At 42.8% G+C, this 21,499-nt stretch overlaps 1 protein-coding gene across 1 annotated transcript in view; it reads right to left on the bottom strand.

Moving 5' to 3' along the window:
* ARHGEF3 (Rho guanine nucleotide exchange factor 3) overlaps window positions 1-21,499 on the bottom strand; it is a 174,216-nt gene that overhangs the window by 132,044 nt on the left and 20,673 nt on the right. Inside the window, exon 2 of the mRNA XM_068981850.1 lies at window positions 10,738-10,800. Within this exon, the coding sequence (XP_068837951.1) occupies window positions 10,738-10,800 (63 nt within the window). The remainder of the gene's footprint in view (window positions 1-10,737; window positions 10,801-21,499) is intronic.

Here is a 21,499-nt window from a genome sequence, read left to right as displayed (position 1 = left end):
CAATGCTGGCTCACTCTATGGAGAGCACAGATGCAAAGCTCACCTGCAAGACTATAACTTCTCAGGGTCAGGTTTTGCCTAAAATAAAGTAAAGTACATCCACAGTTGAACCTCTGGGCTGATCAGCAAAAAATAAGTCGACTTCAGGGCTACTCTCTAGGAGAAAAAGGTTAGCAAGCAGAGTACATAGCAAAATTTCTTTCTCTCGAAACAAATCCTGATAATAGGATTTATTTCCTTATAGAAAGGAGAAAACCAGTCCTGGGTAAAAAGCTAAAAAACATGCTTTCTCTGTGTTTGGTTACTTGTAACAAAATGGTATGCAATTCCCACTTGTCTGCAGATGAATGACTCTTTAAGTTTCTCTTCCTTCAGTGTCCTTGTGCCGACATACAGTACAGTCCAATAAATACCAGTCAATTCAATTAGTGCACGAATCACTTCCATGAATGCACTAAACAATACGCAAGTGAACTCATTAGTTCTATAGAAATAAATATCTCCTTGGATAGAATTCATACAGACCTGGCTAGCAAAAGCATCACTTTGGCAAATAAAGGTGAAGAAGATACTTTAGATTTATTGACTTTTGTGTTCAGTAGAAGATTTCAATTTTAGAGGCTGATGTTTTGAGTTGTGTGGGAGTAAAAGAAATCTCATTTATGTAACTAAGAGGAAAAAAAAAAAAAAGTCAGTCTGCTAAAAAAAGAAGCAAAATAAACACTTTCAATTCCCTGCAGGATTTCTAAGGAGTTAACCCAAAACTTTGCATTTGGACCACTGAAGTTAATAAACCTATGATTCAAACACTTCACCTTCAATACCAGCTATGAATGTAGCTCACAGAGAAACCACTTGCTCATATTGATTGATTCTCTCCACAAAATGAGCAGGCATAGCTGTGTTAAGTTAGAGAGCTGGGTGGAGGAAGACATGCAAATCCTGAGTATTCTCATGGATCCTTCATTCTTTTTTACATTTTTCTAAAGTTCCTCCAAAATACAAGTAATAATCCAATAATGTAAGAGTTTGCACACAATAAATGTTAAGGGAACAAAGTCAACCCACCACCTTTTCTTCACAGAGAAGGGGCAGCAGACACAAGTAAGAAGAAAAAGGAGAAAGAAAACAGCTTCTGTTACTGAAACTAGGACTATATAACCAGATCAAAGATGAGGCTTGATGAAATTACATAAGTCATTTAGAGGAAAAACTCAATTACCTGGGATTAGAAGCCCGGATGGTACTTTCTAACCAAGATCATTTATGTAATTTTCAGGTGGACAGACCCAGGCTATGTTTCAGAAAAAAAATAAACTATAAGAAAAGTATTTGTAAACAATCATTTTCTAGTGACTTTTTACTGCAAATAATCTCAGTCAAAATAGAATTAATGATAAACTACAAAAATTTAAAAGCAGTTGAGATGTAATCTTGGTCAATATAACAAGACTTTTCCTTTGAAGTTACAACTGTAGTTTTGTATTTTTAACTATGGATGACAGAAAAGGAATACACTTCTGGAGATACACAAGTTTAATAGCTGCACAGCCTTTATTTAAATGAAGCATTCATGATGGAGACAAAAGAACCTTTCCTCTCTATTAATTCTCATGGCCGGTTCAGTTCTGCATTTGGAAACAGTTTGGTTTTTAACTGTGTGCACAAAAATTTGAATTATAAAAATGGCAACTTATATTATTCATATTAACTTTAAAATAACCAGTGTACACAGGTACCTTTTTGCATCTGCCTCACTACTTGCTCTGGAATATGAGGATGGTCATTGTAACTGGGAAATACTGGAAACAACAAAAATGCCCCTCAGTGGAGAATGCTGTTAAAATAAACTATGACCCATTTGTCTCGTGCAAAAATAAGCAGCAGTTAAAACAATGAGACATATCCTTCACTAAGCGAATGGATAAATAAACTAGGGTACATCCATACAACAGAATATTATTTCCGTGATTAAAGGGAAAAAAAAAACAAAAGAGCTTTCAAGCCATGAAAAGACTTGGAGGACCCTTAATGGCTATTACTGAGTTAAAGAAGCCAGTCTGAAAAGAACTGTATGACATTCTGGAAAAGGTAAAACTATGGAGACAGTAAAAGATGGGTGGTCGCCAGGGGCTGAGATGAGAGAGAGACGAACAGGCAGAGCCCAGAGCCTCTTCAGGGCTATGCTGAAGATACCATAATGGTGGATACGTCATTACAAGTGTGTCAAAACCCAGAGAAAGTATACCGAGTGAACCCTAACGTAAGCTATGGACCGTGCATAATAACGATGTGTCAAGGTAGGGTCATCCGTTGCCACATTGTACCGCTCCAGTGGGGGATGTTGACACTGGGGGGACACTGTCCATGTGTAGGGCCAGTGGACATATGGGAATTATCTGTTCTTTCTGCTTAATTTTGCTGTGAGCCTGAAACTGCTCTAAAAAATAGGCAATTTAAAAGAAAAAAAGCAAATTGCAAAGTAACACAAAAAAATGACAACATATCTTTACAAAGCCACCGCAGACTCACTTTTATAGCTATATCTATCTATGCATCTAAGTATCTGGGAGGAAACTAAATTAATAACCAGATTATATCTAAGAAGGTAAGTGGGACCATGGATGGTTAATGGGTTGTTAGTTCCACCTCTCTTTTTTTTTTAAATTGTGGCAATATATAAGCAGTGTTACATGTGTAATTAAAAATAAAATTTTTTTCTTTAAAAATATTTAATTTACAACTTACAAATAAAATATTCAAAAATAAACTGCAGATATAATGACATTTTAAATACTTCAGTATTCATCTTTTAAAAACAACGACATTTTTCTACCCTAAAATTGTTTCTCAATAGCAGAAAAAGCATAAAAGATCTTATACTAAACTACTGGGGTGAGGTAAGTCATTTATTTAAAAAAGCTAAGCTGGTCTCAAAGAAAAATATAAACAAACACCAAGAGTTGAGAACTGAACTGATTTAATGCTTATAGCAAAGTCATTCTAAAAACAACATTATCATCATTATCCCCATCCTTTAATTTTATGTAATGTTTTATTTTCCCTCCTTTAAAACACTAACAACCTCATATACCAGCAGGTCAAAATCAATTATATTTATTATATTAAAAAAATTTTAGTCATTTGAAGTACTAAAGTAACAGCACAAAGCTTATCATAACAGACTGAGTGTCTTAAACAGGGATTCTTAATCTAAAATCCTCAGAAGCCCAAGGATTGCATGGATTCAATTCAGGGCATCTGTGAGCTTGGATGGAAAAAAGAAACCCACTGAAGATCAATTTTACTAACAAGTGAAATTTAGCACTTCCTTTATGAATGGAGACCACAAATCACAGAAGCATTAGCACACCCATGACTTTGTCACCATAAAAATCACTGTATTTTCAAATCACAGTGTGGCTGGTAAGGGTATTTCAAAATATCATTTACTCTCATCATTTCATGGAAGGTGTATGAGACGTTGGATTTGTTGCCAGATCTTGTTACTTCATGCATCAATTAAGAAGCACATGTGTAACTCTTACCACAATTTTGTTTTTAAATATTTTGATAACTCTATTTCAGTAAAAGTGGGTTTTGTCCTAATCATATATTGTATTTTAAGCACATCTAAACAGCCTTGGGGGTGGGGGGAGGTTCATAGGTTTCATAAGATGCAAAAGGTTAAGAACCCCTGGAACTCAACCACCCCTTCCCGTAAACCCCATTCTCCCAATGTAACCACTATCCACAATGTAGTGTATGTTCTTCCGTGCATATTTCTTTAAGTGGACACATACATACATAACCATCTAGAGGCATAACTGACACAGGTATGTGCTCTGTAATCACGCTTTACAGTTCTATTTTGCAATACATTTACATTTACAAGTCTCTATATAATTTAGTCACTCATGCTGTTTCCAGCTTATGGCTATTATCTTAAAATGCTGTAATAAAACTCCTTGTATACATCTCTTTATATTCTTTTTTTTTTTAATTTCATAATCAGTTCTATGTATGGAACATTTGTGACAATGACATCCTCAAATTGAACCACAGAATCAATATTGTATTATGAAATCAACAGCAACAATAGCTAGTGTATTTTGTGCTGACCAAGGGCCAGGTAGTATATGCTCTATGTGAATTAACTTATTTTAATCCTTGTAACTCTAAGGCAAGACACTGCTATGATTTCAGGTTACAGGTGGAGAAACTGAAGGTGATTAATCTCTAAACTTCCAAAGTCTGTAATTCTGATGACAAATTCAAACAACTAGGTATACTCAGAATACAGGATTCCTCAATAATCCTGGGCTCCATGGGGGTCACTGAAGGGGGACAAAAGATGATGACTGACACTTTGTCCCATGATCAGCTTCTGAGAGCATGTCCTGAAGCTCCCAGGAATTCCTTTGTCACTGTGCTTTTGAAGAGGTGGATCAAATAGAAAAGACCATAGTGAATACACTGTGAAATGACAACCATTGATTAGGCCAAAGGCAAGATAAAGAAGGTAAATACGCCTGCCAATGCAGGAGACACAGGTTCAACCCCTGGGTGGGGAAGATCCCCTGGAGGAGGAGATGCCTAGGAATTCCCATGTATCCCAGAATTCTTGCCTGGGAAATCCTATGGACAGAGGAGCCTGGCGGGCTATAGTCCATGGAGTCACGAAAAGAGTTGGACACGTCTTAGCAGCTGAACAACAGTAACAGCAGCAAGATTAAATGTGCCCATGTCAACAACAAGCAGATCTGCCATCAGAGATTTGGGCTGAGACTCAACACAGGATCTCCACTACTGTAGGCCCAGATCATTTCACAGGCAGCAAGATCAGGTCATAATTCCAAAACAGAAGAAAAAAAAAAAAATTCCATCAGGTTAAATATAAATATGTGCTATTGACAACCCAGTCTCAGGGGCAGGCCTGGTCTCCTCGGTGATAAGAGCATTATTAAAACCTCCCACGTAATTCATCAAGGCCTCATGCTGGTCAGGGCAAGGCTAATCTCCCCAGTTAGCAAGTTCCAGAACAGACCAAGAGAAACAAAACCACAGAAATGGTATCTTTTGTAATTATCTGGACTCTGCTGAGCAGGGATAAAATAATCCTGCTGCTGTTTCGTGTCTGGTTTAACATGTCCTAGCAAAGAAACGTCATTTAGCTTCACTGAGATAGGAAAGCTTATCCCCCTTCTCATGTGTCAACTCTTGTGGTCTGAACATCCATGCAACAGGGTAAGTAACTGGAAAGCACAGGTTATAGTACTCTGAACGTGCATGGTCATAAACCTCAAAGTGGGGTTGCCAGAAAGACCAGCTCAACGTCCTGTCCATCATCCATCACCAGAAGCCCTGGAGCCAAATGCTTTCTCCTTCCTGTGCTAGAGGCAGCATGGAGAAGCTGTGGGGGCCAGCTCTCCTGGCCTTGAATCTACAAGAACGTGGGGTTTTGAGCAAATTTCTTATTTCTCTGAGCCTCAGTTTTCTCATCTACAAAAAGGGTATGATAACATCCATGGTCAGAGGACTGCTGTGAGGGTTAAATGGGTCTCATCCCAACCCCAATTATAGTTTAGCCACCTGCTCCTGTGGGGATGCCCCACCACCAACTCCATCACTACCAGTCCCTCCCTGCCAGGTAAGAGAGAGCCTGGGCTCTGAAAGGGCAACAGGAGGGGCTCCTCCCAAAGAGGGGGTGTTAGCAAATGTCCCACATAAAACCACACTTAGCAAGGGACCAGCGATATAGCTGAAGGAGGATGTGGCAAAGAAAAATGAGAACAATCTCCCATTCTGAGTTTCCACACAAGACGCTCAAATGCTCTGAACTGAATTTCTACCTCTCACTGCCAGAAGGAGTATAAACCTGTGAACAGGTTTAAAACATATTCATTCCCTTTCAGCCAGGAAATTCATATTTTATCCTACTGATATAAGAATCATACAAAGATATTCTTGGATGCCCATCAGTGGTATTTGTAATAGTAAAAAACTGCAACTAACCTAAATATCCAAGGAAGGACTGGCTAAATAAACCTGGTGCATCCATTTGACAAAGTATGGTTATTTAAAATAATGTTACTGCTGAAGAATGTTTCAGGTTGTGGTGACATGATTTCAATATAGTAAATGGAAAATACAGGAATAAATTAATATGTGTTATGATCGCTATTAAAACTGTGTGCTTACATAAACTTTTAAAAGTCGGTTGATAACATATGTGCTATTTAGGGCTACATGTACATAGCAAGTTTATAGACAGGGAAGGCAACAATAAATATTAAACACAGCAGAGCAAGGAATTTTTTTAAGGGCCTGTGGCATCATTAATGGCACATGTCTTTAGTTGCATTGGTAGCTACCTGGAATTTTACATTATCCTTTATACCACTTTGTATGTCTGAAATACTTCATAATTTAAAAGTTTTCAGTGAGTGTGTATATAACCCTAGAAAGTTAATACATCAAAATGTAGCCACTACTTTGAGGTAAGAGTATAGTGAATTCTAGTGTTCACATTTTCCAAATCTGCAACAAAGAACATATACTCCTTTTTATCTTTTACACTGTTTCTTCATTGGAAACTGTTCTTATGCCTATCCCAACATTGGTATATTTTTTGATAAAGGATGTTTGATGCTAAGCAGTGCCCTGCATCAGGGTCACACCTGGCTCTTCTGCCAAGGGCCTTGCTTGAGGGACCATGAAACCCAGCTCTTCACTCGGGAGTCTCTCGCCCACTACAATTCAAACGAGAAAAGTGCTGTGGGGGAAGCGATGTCCCTGAAACCATCCCACTCAGATCCTCTGACGTGAGACAAGATTTGTAGGCGGCTTCTGGGAGCATTCTCCACTTTGCAAATTGTTCTCAAAAGTGTTAAAAAATATACTCTGCTTTTGTCCCCCCCTCTGGAATAGTTTGTGTTCTATCCTGCCAGGAAGCCGGGGGCTCAGCCAGTGGACTGAAGTGGTAAAGCGTTGGTGAAAAATTAGAGACCAATTATTTTGTCAACTCGTGTAGACTCTCCAGTCACAATTCATTTTTCACCAAGTGCTGGAGGTGGAAGGTGGGAGAGTAATTCTGTGGAGATATGTCGCCATGCCTTAAGACCCTTCCAGTTTCCTTTTTAAGAGGAATTCCTCACTTGGGGTCTTGGCTGGGCTCTGTGAGGCCCACAAAATCATATGTCAATCTTGTAAAATTGTCTGGAGCCCAGTGCTATCATCAGATTCTCAAAAGAGTCCATGACACACCCCGCCCCCAAACAACTGAGGATCCCTGTTCTCTAAGGATACTCTCTTTTCTTAGCTTCCCCACTCCTGTTTGATCGATCTCTAAGTTCAAGTTCAATAGGAGATTGCAGAAGAGTTCAGAAGGAAAACCCCCTAGCAGGCACCTACCAGAACTGTCATCTGAGGCTTTAAAATAAAGCAAGATATCAATGAGAATGTTTGGTGTTATCCACACTCAGACACCAATATATGCTTTTAATCAAAGGGGGAAAGTTTTTGTGTTAACACTTCCCAACTTTACATCACAGATATATTTCGAGAAAGGGGGTACGTGTGTTGAATTCCACATACACATTGGGAAGATCCACTCTTTCCGTTGTTGTTAAAATTCACTAACCAGTAAGTATCTATGAAGAGCTCATTGTATAGCATTGGGCTAGGACTCAATGGAAACTTGACCACGATCCCCCAAAGATCCCTGTCCCCCATTCAGCAACTTCACATTCAAGCATACATCTGGTGAACGTCTTTCCACTTATGAAGTGGAATCAAAATTGAGAGTTACTAATATTACTTTCCCAAGCCCTCGCATCTTCCGGTATGAGTCATCCACTGGAACCCACCTTTTTTTTCAGATACTTTCCACTACACATAGAAACAGGCGCAAAACAACTCTTCATTAATGCTGCTGTGACTCTGCTGGACATCACCATTTAAAAGGCACCTTTGGGGAGACTACAAAGCCATTTATCTATTAATTTACGGGACTCAGATATTTACTCAGACATTGCAGCCTTTATGGCTACAATCTTCTCATGAGTGGCTCTATCCCCTAGTTCATTCAACTCGTCTCTACCAAATACCTGTTAGGTGCAAGGCACTGAAAATCAGTAGTACCCCCTCTATGGCCACATGTGTGTCTGTCACACACCCCATCATCTCTGTACAGCTTGGACTGTCAGTAAACTTGCAAAACACCAGTTTTCATGTCCTCCAACAGCTTCTAAGATTCTTTTAAGTATTATAATGATTATAATATTACATGATAATATTTGGAGGAAACTGCCCAGGTTCTGGAATCTGTTTGCCAAGAAACGGGAAAAAATAACAGAGAAATCAGAAAGGAGTTTGGCCACAGGTGAATCCCTAAGCATAAAGGTAGACTCTTCCATGAAAGTCTCTTTACTGTGACAAAACATGATATGATATGGTTAAGAGATACAGCAAGGGAGGGAGATGTATCTTTTGTGGCGGCATAAGGAGCTGCTGCTGCTGCTAAATCACTTCAGTCGTGTCCAACTCTGTGAGACCCCATAGACGGCAGCCCACCAGGCTCCCCTGTCCCTGAGATTCTCCAGGCAAGCACTGGAGTGGGTTGCCATTCCTTCTCCAATGCATGAAAGTGAAAGTGAAGTCGCTCAGTCGTGTCTGACTCATAGCGACCCCATGGACTGCAGCCCACCAGGCTCCTCCATCCATGGGATTTTCCAGGCAAGAGTACTGGAGTGGGATGCCATTGCCTTCTCTGTGCATAAGGAGAAAAGACATCAAATAATTCATTATATGAGCTTAGATGACTCTGATCAGAAGGTAAGGTCATGGATGCCGATCAACATGAAAACCAAATCAGAACTCATGATTGCAAATAATCCTTTCATATAAAAGAGTTTAGTAGTTCTTTGAATAAAGCTTCTAGAGACGTGTTTTTCTGAAAAATAAACATAGTTCAGGAAAAACATAGGATGAGGCATGATCTTAGAAATGATCTAGGTTAAAGTCTTATTAAATCACTACACTTCCCTGGGCTTCTATTTCTTCATTTTCAAAGTGAGGGGACTGGACTATATGACAGCTAAGAGTGCTATATATTCTGAACATCAATAATTCTAATAATTGCCACAAAATTAAAAACATTTGCAAACACCAAAAAACTTGTTGTCAATAAAGAAAGTTTCAAAGACTTCACTTGTCAACAATGAAAGATTCAATGAGTAAAGTAAAAGCAAGAACATCGTCTTTTTTGTCCTATTCCCATAGCAACAGAATAAACTGGTCCAACCCACCAATCTGATGGTCTAAAGCCTGGAACAAACACCATGTGGCAAATAAAGATGTTCGAATACATTAACGCTAGCTAGCGCAGGCTCCCTCCGTCACAGCTATCTGCATCATAGAAAAGTCTGCCACAATTAAAAATAACTAAGACAGCACCGCTTATATGGGCAAACAAATGCTATCAGGTGAGAACCCAATAATCTGTGTTCAACGGAGCTTCAAATTTCTACAATGGTTTAAAGACTGTATCTCAAAATTGTTTTTTAACAGATGAAGCCCATAGAGAGGAAATGACTTGCCCAAGATTACATTGTTAGTTACAGACAGAGCCAGCACCATATCCCAGTTCTTAATTCTTAGCATAGAAGCTTCATCTCACAACAGTGGCTTTTCCAGTGTCTGTGGAGGAGGAGGACCAGGCCCTAATGTTAGATTGATCTACCATGCATGTATGAAGATTAAAGTTCCAGGGAGTGTGAATGATGAACAGACATGGGGAGCACAGCGGAGGCCAGAATCCTGCCCCCCAGTCCCTAGACAGTGACAGCACCAGCTGCCCAGGGAGCCTTCCCCACTGTGTCACTGGGGAGATAAGGAGGCCACACAAACGACTGAAATTCCACATCCAGAGCATAAGAGGCCCAGGGAGCCTTCCCAACTGTGTCACTGGGAAGACAAGGAGGCCACACAAAGAAAACTACTGAAACTCAGCACCCAAAGATGTGGGCCTGAAAAAATCCAAGAAAGCTTTTGACCTCTGTCCTCACTAGCACAGTTACCAGGTCACTCAAACATCTTTTGCAAACTTCCGCTTTTAAAGGAAAATACAGTGAGGTCAGCATTTGGTGAGGGTCCACTATGTACCAGGCTATGCGGGTGGTACTCTAACTTTTGTTGTTTTGTGTGAGCCTCACAACAATTCTGTTAGGTTAAGTCTCTTCCTCATGAGAAAACAGAGAAGATAGGTGTCATACAAATCTAAGTATGGAATCTTCATTCAAACTAAGCTGTTGAAACCAAAGCCACTCCCTCAGCCATGCTGCCAGACACTTCTGGTCTTTGAGCCATGCAGCTGCTTGAGTTGGGCCAATCTGCCAACTTCCTCCACAGGGGGACAAACATCTGGTCCGCCTTCAGTAGTCAGCCTCTAACACTGCACAGCAGGCTTTATCTAGATTCTATCCAGATGCACTGATTTCATCGTTCATTTTATGAGGGAAAAGACACGAGCAATAAACAAGTGGCTTGGAAGTTTAAGCTGGCCACATAGTTTCTTCCAGTAAAATGAAAAAAAAAATTTTTTTAACATTTCCCCCCAGATCCCAACCTCTGTAATTGAATCCTGGAAGCTCACCTAAAGCCCACAGCATGTTAACAAACACATTCAGAGATGAGAGGTGTTCCCATGGCAGGGGACGTAGGAAGGACTGTACTTACACTTATATCAAGACTACAAAGGCTAACCGCATCTTCATCCTGGGTGCTCTGCTTCCGTTTCCGCTGTGAAACAAACAATAAAACAAAGTTCAAATGTAAACAAGGATTATTACTTCGATTAAGGAAAGAAAAAAATGCAATCAAATAGCACATGTAATCCTTTTCATTTCTACCATGTTATGCAAAACCTTAGACCAAGTTCTAAGAAAGCCTAAGAAATTACAGGAAATGATTAAGCTCTGGGATAACTGGTTTGCATTATTGTTCTTATTCTAGCTGCTACAGTTTGTTTCTCTTGATAGTTTCTTTTTTTCTAAATGTCTCTGTATAGCAAGACTTAGAAATTTAGACACAGAGTTGAGATTTTTCTTAACATGGAAGAAGACATTAGACTGGAAATAGTCTAATTCACTTAAAGATATTCCATTTTTAGCCCTGCTTTGTATTGGTGTAAGTTAAATTTGTTCTCAACTTCATCCAGGGTGCTGATGTCACCACAGAACCAAAACGTTGGAAAGAACCTTAGACATCTTCTCCAACGTTCCCATTTTAGAGCCATAAACACCAAGACTCAGAAGAGTCACTATTGGAACTAAAGAAAGCTATATTTGAAATGCACTTACGACCATGGAAGTCTATGGGACTGGAAAAAATGTATTATCCGCTGTATAAAAAGAAAAGAAACTCCATTCGCAAATGCAATCAAGCTCTTCAGAGACACATTTACTTCTCTTCTGCATCTCTAGCTTAACCAATCAGGTAAGTATTTCTTGAGTCTCTAATTTGTGACTTGCTAAGTCCCCTACTTGGCAGAAAGCTGCCAGCAGACCGGAATCCCAAGTATGAGGTTACAGCCGAGTGGTATGAGAGACAGTTGGAGTCTTCAGCCCTCAAAGAAGTCCATCACCTCCTGCCCTTTCTCCTCTATTAGATGATGAGTGTGAACACAGGCAGATCTTGGAAAGCACCCAGTCCTTATCTGTCCTTGACTGTCTCACTATAACTCTTCTATTATTTCTTCAGCTCAACAAAGATTTGTGGACCTATTATGCACGAGGTCCTGTGTTTGCTCCCAGGAATGCCGAGAATGGCAACTTCCCTAGTTAAGGAACACACATTAACTCACGTAATTGTCATATTCCTGTAAGAGACATAGACTCTGGTGTGATTATAATGCAGTAAGATCCAATTATCCTAGGGAAAGTCACTTCACTTGCCTGAGTCACCCTTTCTCAGCTCTAAGGTGGAGCTGGTAACATAAGCTTTTACTCTCCGAGAGGGAGAAGTGAATACAGTGATATGTGTTAGCACGCAGCAGAGTGCCTGGTGCACAGTAAGTGCTCAGCCTGTGGGCTGGAGGGCTCTGGAGCACAGTGAGGGAGTAATTAGCTTGGCCTTGGTGGGGGCTGGGGGTGTTTTCTCAGAGGAGGCGGCATTTGAACAGGTCTGATGGATGAATTAAGAGTTTGCCAGACACAGATGGGGAGGAGAGTGGGGCCTCTTTTCCGTCACCAGCTACCTAGATGTTTCAAATCCTAAAGGTTAACATGGTTCCATACAGAGTATGGAGTCCTAGATCCATAAATCATTCCACTTGAGCAGTGAGATCCAATGCTAGGAGCCAGGATCCTCAATCAGCCATAATGAGATAATATCCAAGAATCTTCACTAACAAGTTCACCGTGTGATTGGTGATTGTCAGGGAGCCAAATACTCCACTCATGGGCTTTGGGGGAGTCCCAAGAGGACGCAGAGAGCTGCTTGTCATTTTGGCAGGGGCTGCTTCATGTTCGTGTAGGGACATGACCCATACTGATTCATCATTCAGTTACAATTAAAAGCAGCACTGTGGTGCCATTGAAGCCAATTCATTGGCCTGTATTTATATGGTGACTGTGGAGGTGAGTATGGCAAGGCATAGTTTCCATTCGACAGGTAAATAAATTGAAGTTAGGAGAGATAAACAAATGGCTCCCAAGTTACACGGCTACGGTATAACACCCTGAATCCAAAATTTGAATTCCTAGGGCAAAATCCTTCACACACACACACATGCACGCACACACACGCACACACACAACACCCCATTTAAAGCACACTTGGCAAACAGGTTATGACTCATTTGCCATTTGGAATGCCTGGCAGTGTCTGCCTTGAGTGCTGTATTGAGAAGGGTTTCACAGCACAGCAAGTGAGGGAAGGCTGCAATCAATCAGTAACGTGTGCTGGGGTAAAAGAGTAGGGATCTCTGCACTGGTGCCCTGCCACCCAGGACAACCTAGGCCAGCCATTTCCTGAGCCTGGCTTCTCTTGCCTTGGGAGGCTACAGAATTAGACTTGCGATCTTGGGAAATCCCACGAGAGGGCAGAGGTGCTGGGGTGTTATCTGTAAAGTGACCACTAACCACGAGGTCAGGCTGTCCTGAGGATTATAGGAGCTATGTATATAGCACCTGGAACGACGGCTGGCACATGGTAACGGCACAATAAATGGTGGCTCCCAGTACTCCCCAAACTGAAAGCCACAGAGATGTACGCCACTATCTGGTGGTGTTAGATTATGGAATTCCATGAGGCTGCAGTTCCATTGTGAGGGCTCAATGATTTTGTCAATATGACACATTTACAGTGGCCTGTTACCCCCCAAGTGATGGGACCAGATGCCATGATCTTCGTTTTCTGAATGTAGAGATTTAAGCCATCTTTTTTGCTCTCCTCTTTCACTTTCATCAAGAGCAAAAAAGTTGGCTTAAAGCTCAACATTCAGAAAACGAAGATCATGGCATCTGGTTCCATCACTTCATGGGAAATAGATGGGGAAACAGTGGAAACAGTGTCAGACTATTTTTTTGGGCTCCAAAATCACTGCAGATGGTGACTGCAGCCATGAAATTAAAAGATGCTTACTCCTTGGAAGAAAAGTTATGACCAACCTAGATATTATATTCAAAAGCAGAGACATTACTTTGCCGACTAAGGTCCGTCTAGTCAAGGCTATGGTTTTTCCTGTGGTCATGTATGGATGTGAGAGTTGGACTGTGAAGAAGGCTGAGTGCCGAAGAATTGATGCTTTTGAACTGTGGTGTTCGAGAAGACTCTTGAGAGTCCCTTGGACTGCAAGGAGATCCAACCAGTCCATTCTGAAGGAGATCGGCCCTGGGATTTCTTTGGGAGGAATGATGCTAAAGTTGAAACGCCAGTACTTTGGCCACCTCACGCGAAGAGTTGACTCATTGGAAAAGACTCTGATGCTGGGAGGGATTGGGGGCAGGAGGAGAAGGGGACGACCGAGGATGAGATGGCTGGTTGGCATCACGGACTCAATGGACGTGAGTCTGAGTGAACTCCGTGAGATGGTGATGGACAGGGAGGCCTGGCGTGCTGCGATTCATGGGATTGCAAAGAGTCGGACACGACTGAGCGACTAAACTGAACTGTTACCCCCCAAATTCCACCCTAGTGAAGGAGAGAGGACATTAACAGAGGCTCTTTCTCTCATGGGCATGCAGCCCTCTCCAGACCAACTCAGTTTACCATCCAGGGTTGGAACACAGCCTCCTAAGCATCACTAACCCCAGATGCTTCTATGCATACCAAGAGCCAAATGCAGAAGACAAAAGTCCTCTGCTAAGTCACTTCAGTCGTGTCCGACTCAGTGCGACCCCATAGACGGCAGCCCACCAGGCTCCCCCGTCCCTGGGATTCTCCAGGCAAGAACACTGGAGTGGGTTGCCATTTCCTTCTCCAATGCGTGAAAAGTGAAAGTGAAGTCACTCAGTCGTGCCCAACTCTTCGCGACCTCATGGACTGCAGCCTACCAGGCTCCTCCGTCCATGGGATTTTCCAGGCAAGAGTACTGGAGTGGGGTGCCATCGCCTTTTCTGCAAAAGTCCTCTAGTGGCCTTTAAAGTAAGCCACAGCCGGTTAACCTGGGATAGAAAGATCTCCTTAAGAAACCCACCCATTTTACAATGTAAACTGCATGGATTATCAAAGTGGGTGTTCTTTTCAATTTCCATTGCATAGGGTGTTAACTGACCGTGGTCAGCAACACAGAAGGAGTCTCCAATTTTAACTTCGGGCCCAATGCAAACACTTCACAGGGTCACTAGGTCGTGTGCTCATTCGCTGTTCACTGAGCACTTTCGATGTGCGAGGCCCTGCTCTGGGTGCTCGGATCCAGCAGTGAACGAGCCAGGCATGCTCCCTTCCCACTAACTGGGAATAAAAAGAAAACAAAAAATATTTTAGACTGTGATCTCTGCTGTGAATGATTCAGACAAGCTGTAGAGACAGAGACCAGCAGGAGAGACTCACTTCAGAGAGATACTTTAATTTTCAGTTTTCGGGTTGACTTTCTCATGAGATGCAAGCACACAGAGGCAGGATTTAGTCTGTCATGATCACAGTCTTAGAACAGGCTACAGTACCCGGTACCTAGCCAAGTCCCCCAGAAGAGTATTTCTTCATTTGTTCATACTTCTGACCCTGCTCCCTTTGAGAAGCTTGTCTTCTTCACTATTATCCAACTTTGGGGAAGGAGGGCACGGTGGAGGGGAACAAACGGGTACCCATCCCACCAGCCCAGCACCACCTTTCCATGCGCATCAGAAGTCATGGAGACATGACCTGGGGCAGCTCCAAGGGAGGAAGAACTCTGTGTGTCAAACACCTGCATTTACATACTTGGTCTCATGGGTTCTCAGCCTATTTGAAGAGCCAGAGACCCACCCTGTTACTCTTGTCACAGTCAGTGAGGAGAATGCACAGTCCATTTCCCTTTCAACTATGAAAAACAGTGCGCCGTGGGTGAGCCCAGGGACTGTGCTGTAGTCTGGGCTCTCTGATTTGAGTGCATAACTTAAAACCCCAGCGTCCTGTGCTGAGCAGCAGGTCAATGAATAATCTCTTAATGAGTGACTAAAAAAAGAATAAATAAAGGAGGCCCGTGTTCTTGGGGCGACACCCTTCCCTTCCGCTAACCACCTGGCTGCCAAAATTAAATCAAAACCTCAAAAGCAAAGATCACTGAAGGCTAAAATTCTTCAACCTCAAATTTCCTTGGGGACTCAAAACATGCAAGTTCAAGCTACGATTTTTGCTTTTCAAATAAGAGACTCTTTTTCTTAACCAGCAGGGGCATTTATTTTCCTTAAATTATACAGATAAGTTAAAAAAAATTACAACTGTTCAGACATTGATCCAAGTGGAACACTGGTGATTTTCACTCCTCATGTGAGAAGAAGTGTCAGTTCTGTTCAAGGGTGAGGCACACCCATGACTAGGCAGCAAGCATGCACTTCCCCGAGCAACACCATGAGTGCTCAGCCTCTGTGCTTCAGGAGCAACGAATCTAGGATTGATAACAGCAAGACTGAAATGAAACAGCTGGCTGAATCCAACCATAAGCGACCTGATTTGGCATCTGAACGCTTTTTCTGAACACCTACCTGAGTCAGGGAGGAAAAGCAGTTACAGAAGGGAATGTACGGGAACAAAGGGCTAGAGTATACCGTCTGATTCCTTAACCCTGCGGGCTACATATTTCATGGAGATGCTTTCTAGAGGTGCTCGGGTGCTGGAAAAACCTCATGCTTCTTGGCTCAAAAACCGACCAGGAGGCTCTCTCTGTTAATCTGCAACAGGGCAACGTCTTCTGTACATGTGGATCTGAGTTCTGATGGAGACACAGGTCTCTCTGGACAGATGGGGCGGACTCTGAGACTCATTCCTGGTGACACCATCCACTTTCACAGCACATCACTGTTTTCCAGGCCTCTCTGTGACCACCTCCTCTTAGGCTTGGCTACCTTCTGACAGCACAAGGCAGACACATAAATCTCATCAGTAAATGGTCTGGGAACAAGTGTTTTTCTGTGGTTCCGGGTAAGGCTTTCTGCCAAGAGCACTGACCCTACCTGTCCTCAGCTGATGGATTTGCAGAAGAGCTGGTCCCAGGTCTATGCCTGTCTGATTCTTATTAGGCTCAGCTTACAGTCTCTCTAGACCCAAATCTTGGGATCCTTTGAGGCTTTGAGTCTTGGAAGCAGAGGAGAATCACCATCAGATATACAGTGGGGGTGGAGAGAAGTGGGTGCGGGAACTGGGTGTCTGCTATGAGCCACGCGCTGTGCTCATCATTTAAAGAACTGTTCCTTTCCAGCTTCTCCTCAGCCCGGCCTCAGTGAGCATGGTGGTGCTCATTTTCCAGAGAACACTGAAGCGTGGGAAGGCTTCAGGGATTTGTTCAAGGTCACAAAACTAGCAAATGCTGGAGAGGGCAGTTTTCTCTATACCAGCTGCTGTTGCTGCTAAGTCGCTTCAGTCGTGTCTGAGTCTGTGCAACCCCATAGACGGCAGCCCACCAGCCTCCCCCATCCCTGGGATTCTCCAGGCAAGAACACTGGAGTGGGTTGCCATTTCCTTCTTCAATGCTTGAAAGTGAAAAGTGAAAGTGAAGTTGCTCAGTCATGTCTGACCCTCAGCGACCTCATGGACTGCAGCCTACGAGGCTCCTCCGTCCATGGGATTTTCCAGGCAAGAGCACTGGAGTGGGGTGCCATTGCTGGTTCCCAAACCACTGATCCTTTCACCATCCAGTGCTACTTCTCTTTTTATATCGTTTAAAAACAAAGTGTGATTTATTTAAATTAACATAAAAAATGTGAACGTCTTAGTCGGTCAGTCATGTCCAACTCTGCGACCCCAGGAGCCTGGCAGGCTCCTCTGTCCATGGGATTTCCCAGGCAAGAATACTGGAGTGGGTTGCCAATCCCTTCTCCACGGGATCTTTCCAATCCAGGGATTGAATCCGGGTCTCCTGCATTGCAGGCAGATTCTTTACCATCTGAGCCATCAGAGAAGCACATAAAGTAAATTTACATTTAAAACAATATGTGCCTTAGAACAATATAAAAAGGCTCTTAAGACATTTACCTACATACCTCAAGGAAACAAAGAGAATAAATGAGACCGATTGAGTTCAGGATCCATCACTTCTCCTTGCTGTGGTCTTATCACAGCAACTGATGTGTATCACAGATACTGATGTTCTCTATCATTTCAGGCACACAACAAATATTTATAGAAGATGAACTATGGGCCAGGCAGGTTCCCGGTGTGTGAGATATGAAAGTGTCTATGATATATTTCCATAAACTTTGATTTCTTCATCATAGGCTTATTTGAAGGATTAAAGCAGATAAAATATTTACAACAGGGCCAGGCATATGGCAAGAGATTAAAAAATGATAATTATTATTGCTTCTGTGGTTACTATAATAATCACTATTACTAGTATTATCAGTGCTGCTTTGTTGTTACTGGATGTGGAGAGGCAGGCAAAGAAGATGTTGGTATTAGAGACGGTGGAGGAGGCAATCCTGCAGGATGATAAATAAGAGACCTGGGATGCAGCCTGACCCTCCTCTATGTACCCACATCACATAGGGCTGTAAATGGATGCTCTCTGGATACCTTCAGTCACGTTTGCAGTGTGTGGTTCCCACTTCTGTCACAGAGGCAGGGCAAGTGCAAGGCCTGACTTAATTTCAAACGACCGAGATTGAATTGATTAGTGTTGGAACAGCCCTGTGATTTAATCACAGGGCTTTTCTATTTAATAACCAAGTGACCAGAGTAGCAGAAATGCACTGGTGGAGAGAGTACAGCTCCTGACTTGACAGCGAATGGCCCCTGATTAGTCATTTGTAATTATTAAATTCAAACCAGATCTCAAACCTTCCTGATTTATCTCTTTGCTCTCAAACAGCTTTGGTGGTTTCAGAGGCTTTGATGAGGCCTTTCATCTGTGCCTTCTTTAGGGAGAGATTAGAAAAGGATTTTATGTTCTTGTACTTGTCCTTAGCTGGAACTTGACTCACTAAACTCACATTTGAGCAGGAGAGGATCCACATCTCATTTCTCCTGTCTCAGCTCCAGGGCTGAGCAAAAAAACTGAGAGGGAACCCCTGCTCCATTTTTAATACCTTATTTTATAAAACATCCTCCCTTCTCCAGCATCCAGGAACCATGATCTTTTTTTTTCCTAGGCTTTTTAATGTGCTCACAGGGTAGAAAACCTGGAAATCATGGTGCTCCCTGAGCCGCTGGTAAATAAATCTTAACTAACTGGTGGCTCAGTGGTAAAGAATCTACCTGCAATGCAGGAGCTGGAGGAGATGTGGGTTCAATCCCTGGGTCAGGAAGATCCCCTAGAGAAAGAAATGGCAACCCACTCCAGTTTTCTTTCCCAGAGAATCCCATGGACAGAGGAGCCTGGCAGGGTGCAGTCCATAGCATAGCAAAGAGTCGGATACAACTGAGCACAACATAATATATAGTTTTGTGCTCAGATGCCATTAACTGTCAGAGAAGGCAATGGCACCCCACTCCAGCACTCTTGCCTGGAAAATCCCATGGACGGAGGAGCCTGGTAGGCTGCAGTCCATGGGGTCACAAAGAGTCGGACACGACTGAGCGACTTCACTTTCATACACTGGAGAAGGAAATGGCAACCCACTCCAGTGTTCTTACCTGGAGAATCCCAGGGACGGGGGAGCCTGGTGGGCTGCCATCTATGGGGTCGCACAGAGTCGGACACGACTGAAGCGACTTAACAGCAGCAGCAGCAGTCATTAACTGTGGGCTCTAAAGTTAGACTTGGTAGGTTTATGTCCTCGTCATGCCGCGTGGTATAGAACCTTAAGCACATAATTTCTTCTCTCTGAACCTCAGTTTCCTTGTCTATAAAATAACTAAGGATATCATGAGAGTCAAATAGATCAGTGTGAGTAAAGGGCTCACCACGATGCCTGTCACACAGCAACTTCTCCGCATTGGTTATCACTCGTAGCAGCAGCAGTAATGGCAGGGATGGCACCGGGGTGGGGGTGGGGAAGTGGGAAGCATGGATAAAATTCCACTCATGTACAAGAGTGTACCCACTGACTTTATTTTGGGAAATCAAGAAAAGCTGCAATTTTGATTTTGGCCCCAGAACACATGGCCTTCAGCTTGCTGGGAAGCAGAGATAAGGTCACATTAGCCAAGGAAAGGTCCTCCTCTCCCATGGGAAGGAAAAGATGTTCACCCAGGCAGATGAGAGGTCAGGGGTCACCACCAGGTGTCACAACCGGCCAGGGTCACCACCAGCCCATCCCGTGACTATTTACAGACCACTTTTTTCTCCAAACATTCAAGGCCAAAGGAGCAGGAGAGAAGACAGAAACCTGTCTGTCCAGGGCAGAGCACTGGCGAGCGTATTTTCCAGACGGACTGCTCCAGACAAACTCCATATGCGCACCCATCCGAGGTGGGAAAGGAGGCTCATATTCATAAAGGTTGCCAAAGATGGAGTTTGACAAGAAGCACAGAACCTCATTAAACAGGGCACTTTCCCCCTAAGCCTTCTAACGATCACTGTAATTGTTTTCTATTGTTTCCTTCTGCTCTCAGGGCACTGAAGTGGCTTAGTCACAATCTGTGGTTCATTATACACTGTTATCACTGGTGCCTCCCGGTGCCTCCATTATTTGCTAATTCACTTATTTTTACCAGCATAAAGAACTCTTATGTATTAAAATTATTCCCACACAGAACTGTCTGAAGCCCTTATGCACAAAAGTAGAAACCCATATAGCTTAGGGAATGTCCCAATAATTGCTTAATTTCTAGAGAATTACTCCACATAACCAAGGAACTCAGATGGTCCAAGTGCACGGTTCAGACTCAAATGTGCTTATTGTCCATGATAATATTGGGAATCTGATTTTACAAGGAGAGTTCTCACTTCTTCACTTGGGACTCCTGCCTTTTCCTATCAGGACAGACCTCAGTACTGGTAATGCCTTTGCAGCCACAGCACCCCATGCATTCCTGAGTAGTGCCCCCAAATACTAGCAGCCAGGCGTTTATCTATAGGAAGAGCAATTTCCCTTCAACTACCAGTTTCTGCATCCACTAGTTCTGGGGACAACTTGGCACACATAGCAGAGATGGAACATGCTAGAGAAATGGGTTGCACCTGCTTAGCCACTGTGTATATCCTGACAACTCATCATAGCATTCCTTTAAATAAAGAAAAATTTCCCGAGTAGAACTATTTGGTGTTATCTAACCAGATTAGAACTCACAATATGCATTGCTTTATGGCTTGTTCTGGATGCTTCAAGTAGCCCCTTCCTCCCCTCCCTCTTTCCACTTGCTAGGTTTAAAACAAAGATCTGTTAAGAATTCATTGCATGCTGGGTGCTTTCCATATATTATATCTGATCCTCACAGCTTGGACAAAGAAGTTATTATACACAAGGAAAAGTGTTCAGTCACTCAGTCATGTCTGACTCTGCAACCCCATGGACTGTAGCCTGCCAGGCCCCTTTGTCCATGGAATTCTCCAGGCAAGAATACTCGAGTGGGTAGCCATTCCCTTCTCTAGGGGATCTTTCTGACTCAGGGGTCGAACCTGGGTCTCCTGCACTACAGGCAGATTTTTCACCGTCTGAGCCACCAGGAAAAGGAAACTGAGGCTTAAAGAGTTTAAATGACATGATTAAAACTGCTCTAAGAGTGCTTGGGCAAAGCCAGGATTTGATATCATATCCAGCTAGTAGCTGATACTGTTGGCCCATGCTCCCTGGCAATCACCATTCCCTGGCATGCCTCAGCTTTTTACAGGCCAGAAATGCTTGGCTGTTAATGTCACCAGGAGCAGCCCTCAACCTGTGATGAACTGCAGTTGGCAGGTAAACACTCCAGCTTCCTA

The sequence above is a fragment of the Capricornis sumatraensis genome, chromosome 10 (assembly GCF_032405125.1).
Source record: "Capricornis sumatraensis isolate serow.1 chromosome 10, serow.2, whole genome shotgun sequence".
NCBI lineage: Eukaryota > Metazoa > Chordata > Mammalia > Artiodactyla > Bovidae > Capricornis > Capricornis sumatraensis.
The sequence above is the reverse complement of the archived record's forward strand: the minus strand, read 5'-3'. Positions and strand labels throughout refer to the sequence as shown.